The sequence below is a fragment of the Rhineura floridana genome, chromosome 6 (assembly GCF_030035675.1).
Source record: "Rhineura floridana isolate rRhiFlo1 chromosome 6, rRhiFlo1.hap2, whole genome shotgun sequence".
In the NCBI taxonomy this organism is placed as follows: domain Eukaryota; kingdom Metazoa; phylum Chordata; class Lepidosauria; order Squamata; family Rhineuridae; genus Rhineura; species Rhineura floridana.
The window spans coordinates 51215858-51231716 of NC_084485.1; the positions used below are offsets into that span (position 1 = coordinate 51215858).

A 15859-nucleotide genomic window follows, 5' to 3' on the forward strand; every position below is an offset into this window, starting at 1 on the left:
TTTTCTCATAAATTAATGAAATCCAGTCCTCCCAACAAAAACAGGCTTTTGAGGTTAATCTCTACGTTTCTCCCTGCCCGGGAGAAATTTCATCAGTCAAAAAAAAATGTTCTGACTGATTTATATCTGAATAAGCTTCTTTTGAGGCGGGAGCCCGTCTCAAAAGCAGGCACAAGCGAAGTCACCCTTCCCGGAAGTCAAGATGGAGAAGTTCCATACATTCTGCAAAAACAAGATCAGGAGCAGACTGCGGTACAGATCATGAACTGGTCATATCAAACATCAGAGTAAAGCTAAAGAAGAACAACAAAGCAATCATAATGCCAAAATACAATTTAAATAACATCCCAGAAGAATATAACAATCAAATAAAGAACAGATTTGAGGCTTTAAACTTAGTTGACAGAGAACCAGAAGAACTATGGAGTGAAGTCAGAGACATTATCAGGGAAGAATGCAAAAAGACAATACCTCTTGTTAAAAAGAGAAGGAAAGCAAAAGCAAAAGGAGATAGAAACATGGTTAGAACCCTAAATGCAACAATACAGCAACTACTACATAGGGACAAAGAGAACTATTACAATGGTTACTGTATAGAAATAGAAGAGGATAACACAAAGGGAAGAACAAGAGCCCTATTCCAAAAAATTAGAGAAATGAAAGGGAAATTTAAACCGAGAGTAGGGATGTTGAACAATCAACAGGGAAACACACTGACTGACCGAGATGAAATAAAAGGAAGATGGAAGCAATACACTGAAGAACTCTATAAAAGAGATGCAAGGATGGCAGATTCATTCACGGAGGAACCGTATGATGAAGAACCAGAAATTTTAGAATGTGAGTTGAAAGCTGCTCTTAAAATACTTGGAAGAAACAAATCACCGGGAATAGATGGCATACCAATAGAGTTGCTACAAGCTACTGAGACTGAATCTGTCCAAATTTTGACAAAAATTTGTCAACAAATATAGAAAACTAAACAATGGCCCACAGACTGGAAGCACTCAATATACATCCCAATTCCAAAGAAAGGGGATCCCACAGAATGCAGTAATTCTTGAACTATTGCCTTAATAGCCCATACAAGTAAAGTAATGCTCCAGATTCTACAACAAACGCTCTTACCATATATGGAGTGAGAAATGCCAGATGTCCAAGCTGGATTTAGAATGGGAAGAGGTACCAGAGATCATATTGCAAACATACATTGGAAAATGGAACAGACCAAAGAATTTCAGAAGAAAGTCACCCTGTGGTTTATAGATTACAGCAAAGCCTTTGACTGTGTAGATCACAAAAAACTATGGAATGATTTAAAAGAAACTGGGGTGCCACAGCATCTGTTTGTCCTGATGTGCAACCTGTACTCTGGACAAGATGCTACTGTAAGGACAGAATATGGAGAAACCCATTGGTTCCCAATAGGAAAGGGTGTGAAAATGATGTGTGTTCCCAATTAAACATTACTGTACTAATTCATAAGTTCGCCAATGAATGAAATTCATAAGTTTGCAAACATGAAAGCATGTAAGGCTAAATTTGTGTAACTGTGTATCTTTTTGCTAAATAAAGGAAATACAAAAAGGTCATTTTCTTTTTACTTTATTTTCTATTCACACAAAACATGTTCCTACTCCATAATGATTTTCTTATTTGTCCTTATTTGCCTTGTTAGATTTTTTATAACATTTGAATTGAAAAATGAACCAAAAAAAATTATAAAAGGTAAGGGCGCCAATTTTTAATTTGCAGGGGGGTGCCAAAAACGCCAGCACCGGCCCTAAGACTATGCAACCCGAAACTATAGTACAGGTGTAGGGACCTTTGGCGCTCCAGATGCTGCTGAGCTACAGCTCCCATCACACGCATACACAAGCATGGCCAATGGCCAGGAATGATGGGAGTTGTTTAGCAACATCTGAAAGGCCAAAGGTTCCCCATGCCTACTATAGACTATTCCACTTCTGGTAAGTAAGTAAAATTATTGCGTTTGGCAAAGGCCAAAGAAAAGAGAATATGTGTAAAGGTATTTATTTGTTTATTTAAATTGCCTGTAAATCTGTGCTTTGTTTTTCTAATTAAAATTAGAATTTTCATTTCTCTTAAAAATTGCTTGTGTATTTTTTTTTAAATGTGCCCTCGTTTCTCATTCTTAAGCTATTGCTCGAGACACTAAAAAAATGCTTGTTTCAAGTCAGGCTTCCATCCTGGTTTAAAGATGGTTACTGGTGGCTCTTCCAAAGATCAAGGATTATAAGAGCTCGGAAAAGTTACTTTTTTTAAACTACAACTCCCATCAGCCCCAGCCAGCTTGGCCATTGGATTGGGCTGATGGGAGTTGTAGTTCAAAAAAAGTAACCGTTCCAAGCTCTTCATGCAAGCACTTCTGCTGGCGCAGTGTAACTTCTCCTCCCTCTCCTCTCCCCATGCTAGGGTTGGGGGAAACTCCAGAACAGATTTGCTGGCCGCATTGGGGTGGAGGAGAGGGAGGGGAAGTTCTGTCGTGCAAGCAGAAGTCTCTGCGCAAATGGGACAACTTTTTTGGATACAACCCTGAAGATTTAGAAACCATTGGATCAGATGTGTGAAGTATTATAGCTTGTTGTCAGGGGCTTTTGCGCGTCTATTTATTTGAACGCATTTATAAAAAAAACTCTAAGCCGTGTGAGACGTATACATATACGGAAGAGCTGTTTCGGGAAAACGGGAAGTTAAGTAATGGGTTAATGCCCGCGACAAGAAACCTCGTTCGACTTCATACCGGAACTACCTACTACATCTGTGTTGCGTGTGTAACCCTTTGGAGCTGTAGTCCTTCTTGACCAATCCATATTCAGACACATTTTGAAGGACACTTCAAGCGGCCATTCAGCTGCGACCTGTGCAAAGCATGTCGGATCTTCATTGTGTTTAGAACGTGTGGCGCGTTTCCCCTCACCATCTCTCCAGTCTCGCTTCCAGTTTTCTGCTGCCTGCTGAGGGGACCTATAAACGAGGGAGCTGGCGGCGGCGGCGGCGGCGGCCCGGCGGCTCCCCCAGAAATCCTGTCTGTTGTTTCCTCGAGAGGAAGAGAAGGGGGGCAGTTATCTTAGGAGAGGCGGAAGGTCCCGCTTCCCAGAAAGCCAAGAGGGGTCAGTTCAGTATTGAGTGGATGGTGGGAGGGTTGGTCGCAGTCTGCCTTTGCAAAGAAAGCCCGTTGAGGCGGTGTTGGTAGCACCCTTTTTTGTGTGAGAAGAACGCTCACTGTTATATTGGCACTTTTTCGTTTTATATAGAGAAGCGCCATGAACCAGGGGCACCTTCCTTTTCATAGCAGATGAAAACTGGTATTCTCCCTTGTCATTAAGCTCCCCTCCCTCCCTTCCACTTCTCCGTGTTTGATAAAGCTGGGGGGAGGGAGGAGGAAGAAGAGCCCTTCCGTCCCCCCTACCAGTGCTCGAATTATGGGAGGGATGGTAAGGGGGGCTTTATTTATTTATTTATTACATTTAAGCCTCATCTTTCCTCCTAGGAGCTCAAAGTGGCATACAAGCATTGTTCCCCCCCCCCATTTTATCCTCAGAATAGCCCTGTGAGGTAGGTTAGGCTGGGACACAGTGGTTGGTTCAGGGAGCTTCATGGCTGAGTGGGGATTTGAACTCCAGTCTTTCAGGTCCCAGTCCGACACTAACCACTATATTGCAAAGTCCAAATCCCAAACTCCCTCCATTTTTAACCAAATATTGCTCTACTTTAGTCTCTTAAAAACAGTAGGTAAAGGGGTTGGTCCCTCTGATGTTGTTCTGAAATATTGCATTGCATTGCCAGCTAGTAGATCCCAGCCTAGTGTTTTAGTGATCGCTGCAAGGATGTGTATGAGTTGTGGAAAGTTTACCCGATAGTGCACCTATCTTAATTTGCTTGCTATAAAATATGGCTGCTTCTAACATTGAGAAAGCAGTGATCTTTGCTTACGATTGTGGGTCTAGATCAAAATTTCTGAGTTAAATTGTTCCTAGTTTTAAACATTCTGTTTAAAGCAACGTTTTAGACAGTTGTTTGAAAATTCTGCTACTGCTGCACTTCCAGTATGCAATTCATGATCAAAGGAAGATTTACAGTTGCTGAAATGAGAAAAGTTAAATGATGCAAATTTTTCCCACACTGTTTCAGAACAATGCAAAGGGCTTCACGACTGAAGAGAGAGCTGCATTTGCTAACTACACAGCCACCAACAGGAATTACTTGCTGGCAGAATGGAAGTTGCATAAATGATCTTCGAGCCCGTATGTATCTGTCTGGATTTGATTTTTTTTAAAAAAAATCTTTAAGTGGCAATTGCCAATTTAATTCTGTGTTTACTAGCGATGTTATAAAATGACATACTAACATGCTGAGTGAATACACTTTTGCTTCTAGTGTTACTATCCTGTCTTTTGTTCTAAACAAGGCACATTGGTTTAAATTTCTGTCTCTACAAGTGACTGATTGAAAACCAATTTGCATTAGATCAAATTTTCAGTTTTCAAATTTATGTATCTCCTGAACAAGTATGCATGCAAAATAGTTGCTATAACAAGCAAAACATCAGTGTGCGACTAAATAGAGCTGTTGTACAACCTAGGCCCATAATCTAAACCTTTGGTCATGCTGTCTGTATCCTTTTGCACTGCAGAAGTATAAATATTAGACCACAGAGACAGATTTCTGCTTTGCTTTCTTTGCATACCTACAAAGATTACGTACTTGAAGATTAAGATTGCAACCATATACACACTTATTTGGAAATAAATTTCATTGAACAAAAGTTGGATTTCTTTCAGAGCAACTTGCACAGGATGGGGCTGTAAGTCTCTAGAGAAGTGGTGGCTAATCCCCAGGCCAGATCTGGTCTGTCTTGAGGCCTTTGTTTTGGCCCCCAAGAAATAAAAATCCTGTTCTGCTGAGGTCCTCTCCACTACCACCATGGTGCTGTACCCATTGGTCCTCCAAAACTGGGTATCTTTGCTTCAATTTACCTTGGAAAAGAGCCTCTTCTTCCTCTGGTGTGATACCATTGTGAGACAGTCTTAGGGCTCTGGATATATAGGAAGAAGCACTGGCAGAGCAATCCAAACTGTAGGAAACCAGCATAATTTACATTGAGGGAAATTTACACTGAGGGAAAACAAGCCTTTAAAACAGAGGTTGACTTAACACCACCCTTTTTACCAGTGTAACATCTGCTGGGTTGCTAGGTCATGTGACTGAGCTGAATGGAGTTTGGAATAGGGATAAGTCTCCCCCTGGCCCACCACTCCCCCAGAATGCCCCTTTTTCAGGACTTACTCCAGGATCAGCTGAGCCAGGATGGAGGGCTTTTGCTGATGTATCCCTGCCCGGCCTCAGCTGAAGATCCATCTATTCTAAACTCCACTCATCCTGGGAGATCTTTGGTGTGGATTGCTCCCTAAGTAATTCCTTTGCAAGGTAAGAAGACCTTCGAGTGTAGTTTTTCCTTGCCATTTCAGTACTGAGGCAGGAAGAGAGCCTCCTACCCCAGCATTGTCATGCGAAGGAAAAACACTTTGTGTTTGCCCCCAGCTCATTGCTAGGGTAGGACAGGAGCCTCCTTACCTGGTACTGGGGAACAGAGATGCTGGAACCACCTTCTGTCCTCTGCTGGCTTGCCTGCCTGAATGTGTGTGTGCCTACCTGTCTATCTGTATGGCTCTCCTCGCCCTCTGCTGTGTGAGTGTGTGTGTGTGCCTGCTTGTGTGTGTGTCTCTGTGTGTGAGATGAGTGTGATGCGGTCCCTGGAGGGATGGTGACCTCTCAGTCCTTGGGCTCAAAAAGGTTGGTCACCTCTGATGTAGAGCTTTCCCGAAGAAGAGTTGATAGTTTCTGAGCAAACCAGGTGAGTTTTTTTCCTTGAGATGTAGAGTAAAATATCCATGCTAGTAGTTACAAGTAATACATATTAATAATTTGAAACTGAGCATATTGAAGAGCTCTTAGATCATCTTGTACAGGAGTACAAGTTCACCCATATGGGCTCTGTGGATGTCCCTGGTACAGCATGATGACATCTCCTGGATTCTCATACCAATTGTGACCTGCTAATTCCTGGCTCAACCGGAAAACCTGAAATAATCAACACATCATATGACTCATTGAGTCACTGTGCTTAAATCTCTAAAGACAGATGTTTCTGCCCATGGTTCATCATCATAATAACAACATTAATAATAATAGTAATAACTATTATTGTTATTATTTATTAGACTTGTTAGTCGCTTGTTATGTGAAGTTCTGCAAGTTCTCCATCCTGCAACACATTGAAAAAGATATATAGATATAGATATATATAAAAGCATCCTTTTACTGAAGATGGTGCTGAGATTTGACTGATTGCTTTAAAATATTTATGCCCCATCTTTTAGGAGAGGGTCCTCACCAGGCATCATTCAGAGAGGGTTGTGTGTATGTGTAAAATACTGCTTCATTGGATAAAACCTCTAAGTGGTTTACAAAAAACATTGAAATGATCAATAAAAACCATTAAAACAAGTAATTAAAAACATTTTTAAACAAAGCTGCAATAGACATCAAAATCTATGTGTCTGGGTAGGCTTGTCTAAACAAAAAGATTATGGGTTGTATCCAAAGCAGGGTCAGCAGAGTTCTGCTGCTGCAGCAGCACTCCCACTTCCTCTCCTCCCCCTGTGCATTTCCCAAATCTCCAGAGGGTCCCCCAACCGTCCAGAGTTGATTTTGAGAATTGGGGGGGGGGATAAAGGGGAGAGGCAAGTTCCAGGAGCGTTGGATACTGCCATATGTGTATAATCCATAAATGGTAAAGAAACTAGATCATCTGCAAACTAGGAAGTAATAATAATAATAATAAAATTTTATTTAGCAGACGCCCATCTGTCCGACTGAACGGACACTCTGGGCGACTTACAATATAAAATACAATATAAAATACAATCTACTCATATACATAATCATCACATTATTAATATCATAACATCTCATCTGAAGACCATCTTACATTAATACAATGTAAAACCTAACCCACCCCAGAGATCCCATAGGCCTGCCTGAAGAGACAGGTCTTCAAGGCTCAGCGAAAAGTCAGTAGGGAGGGGGCATGCCGAAGGTCAAAGGGAAGTAAGTTCCAGAGGGTGGGGGCCACGATCGAAAAAGCCCTCTCCCTGGTCCGCACCAACCTAGCTGTCTTAGTCGGTGGAACCGAGAGAAGGTCCTGTGAGGCTGATCTTGTTTGGCGGCATATTTGGTGATACTGGAGGCGCTCCTTCAGATAAACTGAAATTAAAATTAGTTCTCTTTTCTAACACAAATGTTTGTTGTGCCAAAGATTAGAAGATGCTTATAGTTTTCTAATTCATTTTTGGTCAGAAATTTATGTTTGCCAATATAAAGATCCCTGCCTGGATGATAGGAATACATTCTGATCCAAATCTTTTTTTTTTTTTTTAGTGGAGCTGAATACTAACTTTAAAGAATAAATAATTATCAGAGTCTTTGGAATTCAGTTGTGTTCTTGTCCTGCCTAGTTTCCTGGATGGATATATTTTGAAGAAATGATGAAAATATTATTCTGGCTTCTGTGATCAGATTTGTTTTTGCATTGACTGAAGCAGTTACCTAAAGAGGACAGTATTGACACATCTTTTCTGTCTTTCTTTCTTTCTTTTAAGAAATATTGGGTTTTGCAGATACACCATATGAAAAAGGAATTTTTGACTTGGAAATTGTTGTGCCTGAAAGTTAAGTGGAGATTTTTTTACTCTTTAATGCAGCAATGAATTTAGCAAATATGACCTTGAACTAGAAAGAAATGGTGGAGCTGTTGAATGCTGTTCATGGGACTGCAGCTCCTTAGACTGGAATAGGAACTTGAGAGCTGTTAAACTGTGTAAAAACTGAGATCAGGCTTATTCCTCTAGATTAAGGTGACGAGATCCGATGTTGCACCAGTGGATGCAACAGGCATTCTTCCAACCCTCCATGATAGATTTAGGGGGCATGTGGGAGACTGCAGAAGGGAGGAAGAATAAATTCCGTTTGTGTAAGTGGGATGCCACCACTGGTTATCACCCAATGTGTGTGCACTTTCGAAATGGCCAATGAGGAGGGATCTATAGGTGTTAATGTATGAAAATTCTCTTTCAAAATAAGAGAACCAACTATTCCTTAATCAGGTATCCATTTGAACCCCCAAAGATACGCTTTCTGACTCGTATCTACCATCCCAACATTGACTCGGCTGGAAGAATTTGCCTGGATGTTCTCAAATTACCACCCAAGGTAATGAATTGCCTCCTTTACAGAGACAGATGAGAGCAGCAGTGACTACCTATTACAGCTGTTATCTGTAAGTGCAGATCCTAGCATGTGTTTTGGAATAGAGAGAGCACTTGCTGGTATTTCCCTGCTGAGGTGACATGAACAGAAGCTGTTAAGCTCCTTATAAACTTTATCTTCTTTTTTTTTAATTGCCTGGTCTTTTTTTTAATTGCCTGGGGTGTGGGGTAAGGAGTAGGGACTGATCCTTTGTTTTTGAGAATCAAATATTATTTGTAGCATGTTTGTCTGGCTATGCATATTGATGATAGTGAAGTTGGTGAGCGCCACCATGATTTCTGCCAAAAAGAGGCTAGAGAAACAAGAGAGAAATATCAGCATGCTTGGGAACTTCTAAGATTTAAGAAGTACATAACTACTTAAATAAAAACAAAAGGGGATAACCCACCCACCCCTGCAAATCATCCCAATAAATACAGAGTGTGGTTGGCCTCTAGGAGCCATGGAATGTGGAGTGACAGGTGTGAATTGGCTTGCTGGAGCCCCTTACCACTGTCTGGAGGAAGGTATGCCTGGCTGGCCAGAACCCTTTTTTCTGGAGAAAATGTCCAGCCTAGAATAAACCATATTTCTAGCAACTTTGGTTCTTCTCCTTTTGGCTCCCCCATCCCCGCTAAAACCCTGAACAGGAGCACCCGTCACAGGGTGAGAATACACAGCAACATTTTGTTGCATGTCACACTTGTACATATCATTTGATGTACTGGTTGCTTCCTAATTGCAATGTTTCCTAGAAAATCTTTCGGAGAATTATAGCTTGGGCCTACAAAATAACTCACAATAAAACACGCTTCTCCTCGTTTCTTAACACACCTCCCCCCTGTTAATTTTTCCTCTTGGTATTCTTTTTGTGAAGGGTGCATGGAGGCCATCTTTGAATATTGCTAGTTTGCTGACCTCCATACAGATGCTTATGAATGAACCCAACCCTGATGATCCTCTCATGGCTGACATAGTAAGTTTCCTCATATTGGTGGAATGCATATTCAATTTTTGGAAGTAATACTGTGCTATTATTTGTCCTGTAGAGTGCAGTATATCTACCTCTTGCAGTACATTTTTTCTTGGTACAAATGTTCAAGCAATGCAACTGCTAAAAGGCCATGTTAATTCTGAAATGTGTAGGATAGATGTTCAAATAGAATTTGCTTTGCTGACAGTGAGGTCAACACTTCCCAACATGCTTAAAAATGGATGGGCATAGGCATGTTGCATACAGCGTACAAAACATTAGGGCACTTTCAGTCTTCTCTTTCTAAGTACCTAGTATGGTTAAACAGTCTTCCATGCTGTCTGGGAAATCTGTCATCAAGCCTAACTATGGTCTTATGGTTGAGGGGCCATAATTATCCTTGTCTCTTACTTTTTTATTATGTCTAGTCCTCTGAGTATAAATATAACAAGCAAACATTCCTCAGAAATGCCAGACAATGGACAGAGAAGTATGCAAGCCAGACAACAATGGTAAGAAAAGTACATCACTTTTGCTAAAGGAGTGGGGTGTAGGTTAATCTTCACATGTGCAGTCTTGCTTTGTCCCAATGAAGTATTTCAAATCTGCGTCATTTAATTGCCCAACTTCCTATAATTGAATTTGTGGGATGGAGGTACTATGAATGTGCCATGAAACACAAGTGTCTGGATTAACTTCCCCCTTCTGGAATACCTTTTCTGGCAAGGTGAGTTTTTGTTTTGGATTCCTGGCCATGTTACCATAACTCAAAAATGTAATAGAAACATGCAGGGATTTTTCATATGAGGGTTTATTGTATTTTATTTGTGTCTGATCTTGTAAAACATGCCTTTGGAAGTTATCCTATTACAAATATTTTATTCGGAATTCTATTTGGCTTGCACTCTGATTCTAAGACTTGAAACAGCACATGTTTTCCATGTATGGGAGGAAGGGGGAATTCATTAGCAGAGACAAGGGCTTTTTTTGTAAAATAATTTCCAGTACCCCAGGCCAAATACCCATTGATTCCTTTGAGATTCAGGACATGTGATCAGTTTTGATTCCTTGCTCAGTATGATCTAGAACCATGATTTTCTTGCCTTCCTTCTGAAACTTGGAAAGGAAAAGTAGGCTTTTTCCTTTTTTCCACTTGCCAGTTCAAAAAGTGGAGCCTTAACTTCCTGTTCATTGTAGTTGTAGCAAATTGTCTTTGGAAATTTTCCCAGTTAAACCTGGCCTATGCAGCAAAATGAAGTGGTAGATTCTTGAAGTAATAAGAGTGAATTTGTACCAGTTTGGACTATGGGTGGTGATACTACTTTTGAATATTCTCTCATGTAAGAAATTCATTGTAATAACGCCAATGCACACCATAGCACTTTCAGACAGAGAAAAGAGATTCTAGCCTATTCTGTTCCCCTCTATCCTATTTTTCTCTCCTTTCCTTCATAGTGGACCATTAAAAACATATTCCCTCCACTTGTACAATCCATTCTACTACCTCTGTCACTTTGGCAATTCAGTCCTTAACTTGCACAAAGGGGTATTGCAACTACAAAGGGGTTGTTGGATGTGACTTTAGACCTGCCCTGTTCTCACACAGCTCCTTCCAGCTTCCCAAATGTTCAGGGCAAGAATCTGCAGCAGGAGCCAGCTTTACTCTTGTAGACTCCCTGTGCAATTGTAGAACCCTCATTGTACAAGGGGACAGCTTATTCCTTGCTCAGTATGATCTAGAACCATGATTTTCTTGCCTTCCTTCTGAAACTTGGAAAGGAAAAGTAGGCTTTTTCCTTTTTTCCACTTGCCAGTTCAAAAAGTGGAGCCTTAACTTCCTGTTCATTGTAGTTGTTCACAATGCAAAATACATATAGAATGGTCAATCAAAATATTGATGGGCACAGGAGAATTGGGTCTTCGCTATGTCTAGGACCTAAGGGGTCAGGCTATTCTCAAAAAAACAAGTTTAGGGTACAAGGGGGTTGCAAAGACCATTATTTAGGGGGGCAAGGATTTAATGCATGCTATATAGGACCTTAATCTACTGTGACTGAATACTAGGGGAGTGAATAGGATAGCAGGAAAAATTTTGAATGAGCACCTGCTACCTGTAAGAAAGACTGGAGTCAGTTCTTCCAAACATACATATCAGCACCAGCAATGAGTACAAGCAGAAAGTAGCTATAGCAATCACTTCTATATAAATTATTCTATATTATCTTAAAGAACAGTTTGGTGTGTTCCAAAAAAGCACAAAAAAGTAATCTTCAGTAATTCACAATTGTGCTTTCTGTTTGTGAACAAATTTCTAGCTGTTGGGGTGAAAAGACAATGTGATTATGCTTTTGAACCACTAGGGGACATCTGTACCTTAAATAATGTTGCTTTTTCAGTAGTTGTGCTTTCTTGCTTTTAAACTAATACCGAGATATGAAGAGGTGGATACTTCTCAGGCTGTCAGAGCAGAATTCCAGGTTTGGGTAAACTTGGTCTGTCTGTAGAAAGGACTCCTCATTTCTGTTTAGAAATACACTGTCCCGATTTTGCTCCATGTGTCCTTTAAAAGAGTTGGTATATCTGTGCTAAGGAAGTGATCTATGCACAGCCTATACAAATCTTGCAAAATATCATGGATGTGATATTGCAGGAGTGTATGGAAAAGGTAGTGTAGTTTCCAGATAACAAGTAAGAGTAATCCAGTGATATGGAACAGTGTTGAAGGAGGGAGTGGCATTTTCTGTCCTATAGTACCACAAACTTGGCTGTCAGGCCACTGAATGTGGTGAGGGAATTCTGTTTTATGTCTTTAAGGAGCAGAATGTGTCTCATGACTCCTGAAGTCCAAAACTGGGAATTTCAGTACCTACACGATGTAAATGAAAACATTGGTTCTTTGAGCAAAGTATGAACAGAGAAGCCCATATTTTTCTCTCTTAGTTGCTTTTCTCTGATGCTGTTCCAGACTTTGGAAATGACAGATGAAGAGAACCATCAAAGGGAAGCTAACCCACCCAAAGATTCTAATATTTCTCAGAAAAGGAAAGGAAGCAGTATCAGTGGATTGTCCAAAAAATCTCGCTCAGAAACGTAGAAGCTTTGCTGCTGGGCAGTGTTCCAGTCTCTACCTGTGTGTGTTTGTGTTAATTTCCATCTTGATGCAATTGATGTATTATTTGCGCATTATGTAATGCTTTTCCAGTTGTGTCCGTGATCTTATTATAATGTCCAGTATGGCATATATGTTTTTAAAAATTCTTATTTTACTTCTTATTTTACTTCTTTAGATTTCTTAAGTTCTTCAGTGCAATTTGTCTTTCACTTGTAATTTGTATGTTGTGCTGTATTTTGTGCATGTTTTGAATGAAGGCACAAATGTGAGAATAATAAATAATGTATTTGATCCTGCTATGACTAATGGTTGTGAATGGGTTTTAAACATTTTTGGGCAGTTAAAGCTGCTGTAAGTAACTTCACGTTCATTTGCTGGGCTATGTATGTATCTGCTCCTCTCTCAGCTGCTTTGTGAGTCATAGCACACTTTCAGCAAGTTGAGTATGGGCCTAAAGGACTCATGGTTCCAGGAAGAACCTGTTTTACATACCCAAGTTCAATTCCTCGCATCTCTAATGAAAAAGAATTGCCAGTTAGTTGGATCCCTCCTCTAAATTTAGAGTGTGACAGCGCCTTGGAGACAAAAAAACCATTAATAGTCATTTAACTGCAAAAGCCCAGGGGGTGTCTGGCTTTTCCCCGTTTAGCAATGTGTACATGCTCTGCTTACATAAATTGAAGTAATTGGTATTAAAAGTGGTTGCAATGTTATTCTTATAGAAGTACTCCTGTTCCGGGATCCAGCCACCAGCCATGCCATCCTCAGAGGAGCCAAGCTGAAAATCACCAGTTGTGAATATACCTTTGAAGAAATTGCTACAGATCACTTTATATACCCATAGCTACTACTATACTCCCACTACAAAATAAGCAATTATATGGATATATAACACATTTCAGAAATATAATTTTATTCATAGATGACCAAAAATGCATTAAACATTAAAAATACAAACCTACCTTCCCACTGCATCCTCATTTTGAGTTTAGAATGTATCAGTTGGATTTGTATTTTTTTTTTTTTACAAAAGTTACATACAAGCTGTGCTTGAGGAAAAATCAAACACTCTCATATCGAGAAGACTGGATAGTGTCTTTATTAAAACTGGGCTGTGAACAGAGTTGGACTGAAACTACTTTGATTTAAATTCAGATTTTCCAAGAACTGTATTACCTGTATGTAGTATCCAAGGCAATCTTTTTAATGAACAAACTGCCGAAACACTTGTAGAGGGACAAACATTAGATGATTTGAATGTATGGGAAACAGGAGTAATAAGGGTTTTTTTGGACAGAGTGTTCTTTTAATATAATCAATTTGGGGGTGAATATTCTGCATTTCTGTCGTGTGTGTAGATATAAAAATCACACAAAAATACAACACAATAGAATTCAAGGTTACATATGGAAATGGACTGCCTTCAAGTTGATTCCGACTTACGGCAACCCTATGAATGAATGAACCCTGTGAATAACCCTATGGTAAGCGTATTCAGAAGTGGTTTACCATTGCCTTCCTCTGAAGCTGAGAGGCAGTGACTGGCCCAAGGTCACCCAGTGAGCTTCATAGCTGTGTGGGGATTTGTACTCTAGTCTCCCAGATAGTCTGACACCTTAACCACTGCACCACACTGGCTCTCTAAGGTTACATATAGGTGGCACAATCTAAGATCGTATTAACGAAACACTAAGGAGACACAAGTTTTTAAAAAGCTTTGCACAGTAAGCATATATTCAGTCATTATTCAGGGCAGCTGAAACAAAGCATTGTTCACAGTTCAAAGTGGAGGTAAGTCAAGTTTAAATGAAAGCTCTTATAATTGTGCATCATTTTCCTAACACAATTTTAGGAGATTGTATCATATCACCAAATGTTAAGCTAGAAGTACATTTGCAAGTAAATATTCACAGTGTAGATTTCCTTCCCATTGCAGTGCTGTGAGGGGGGAGTGAGGAAATGCTGTCTCTTGTTTAGTTTTCTGAAGACCAAGCGAGGGCATTTCCTCTTTTCCATCATAGTACTGAGATGGAGGTTGATGGGAAACATTGTCTGGCTCCTGGGAATTTTAGGGATTTTATGTAAAGATTTGTAGGTATGGTCTTGCAGCATTTGATCTACTGGGGCATAGAAGACTGTTTTGGTGCTGTCTCCCATATTATGGAGTTGATCCTCCCAGAGAGCTTAATTGGGTCCCTACCTAGGTTTTCTTCTAGCATGGCAAGCTTTTTTTTTTTTAATCAGAATAGTTCTTCCCAATGTACTATAAATCATGTTGTTCCCCAGAGCTGGAAAAAGATGGGTGTGGATGTTACTGAATGGTAGTTTCAGGGGATTCTTTGGGGAAAGGTTATGGGAGAAAAGATTTAAACACTTCCCCATGCACTTCATCCCTGACCTAAACATCCCCACAGGACTGCTAACTAGCAAAACAAAAACACAGGGAAGATCACAGAAGACTAAACTAATTTCTTTACACCTGAACCATAAACATTTACTTTAAGGATGTCCCATTGGTTTTATGGAGCTTACTTCATGAGCATGTAGTTCACTTCAAAGTTTTGGCTACAGTTTGCTTTTTATTCTTCTTGCCTTTTTAATACTTTTGACCTCATGTTTCTTTTAGCATGGTGTGATAGACTAGAAATCTGCATTGCAGCAATCATCACAGGTACTAGAATGGAATCTGGTTTTCTAGTGTAGGGACTCATTGACTTTGGAGCACAGAGAATCTCCATTGTCATGATTAAAATGCTTTAATCTCTTTTCTTATGATTTCACATGGGAAAAGGTTGTGAAAAAATGTATCAGGCCCAAAGAGAGAGAGAGAGAGAGTCTATATTTATGAGCTTCCAGTGATCAAGAGATGAGTCTTCCATGCACATAACTTTAGTTTCTCAGATTCTCCATCCCTGCCTGACTGTTGCTCAACCTATGTCTCTTGCATCCCATTTTTTTTTCAGTAATTTTTTAAAAGTCAAATTTCACAAAATTTAGGATTTCATCCAAAGTAGTGCTAAGTCAGGGTCCTGTCAGTGCAAGGATTCTAGGACTTTCCCCCAACTCTCCAGAGCATATTTGGGGAGAGCGCAGGATGTGCAGCAATGGGGAAAGATGTGGGGTAAATTCCCATTGCCCAAGCAGAAATCCTTGTGCTGACAAGACACGTTACCTGGATACTACCCTTAGCAACCAAACATGCAGATCAAGTATACAACTGTGTACACATGTAATATTCACAACCTATTCCAAATACAGATTTTGAGCTTACCAGTTGTAGAAGTCTGGTATAAAATTGTAGAAGTTCTCTGTATTTTTTTTATTGGCTATACAATTAAGATTTTAAAATTTTGAAGGAACTCTGATGAGCTTAATTAACATTCCAACTCTTGTGGGTTGGCCATCTATATTAATCTGCCTTAAAACAACAGCTTTGATCTGCT

General features: G+C 40.0%; 1 protein-coding gene across 6 annotated transcripts; it reads left to right on the forward strand.

Annotated features, from left to right (window-relative positions):
- The first annotated feature begins 2517 nt into the window (after positions 1-2517).
- On the forward strand, positions 2518-13525 carry UBE2T (ubiquitin conjugating enzyme E2 T). 6 transcript variants are annotated; one of them, XM_061631829.1, is made up of 8 exons: positions 2527-3134; positions 4156-4268; positions 7686-7753; positions 8188-8295; positions 9209-9307; positions 9733-9816; positions 12270-12434; positions 13139-13520. In XM_061631829.1, the coding sequence occupies exons 2-7, from the start codon at positions 4160-4162 to the stop codon at positions 12396-12398; spliced, it is 597 nt and encodes a 198-aa protein (XP_061487813.1). In that variant the 5' UTR covers positions 2527-3134; positions 4156-4159; the 3' UTR covers positions 12399-12434; positions 13139-13520. The 6 variants fall into 6 exon arrangements, with proteins under 6 accessions (XP_061487816.1, XP_061487818.1, XP_061487813.1 ...); XM_061631832.1 differs by lacking the exon at positions 12270-12434 and having other exon boundaries at positions 2518-3134; positions 13139-13525; XM_061631834.1 differs by lacking the exon at positions 13139-13520 and having other exon boundaries at positions 2518-3134; positions 12245-12383.
- Positions 13526-15859: the final 2334 nt, after the last annotated feature.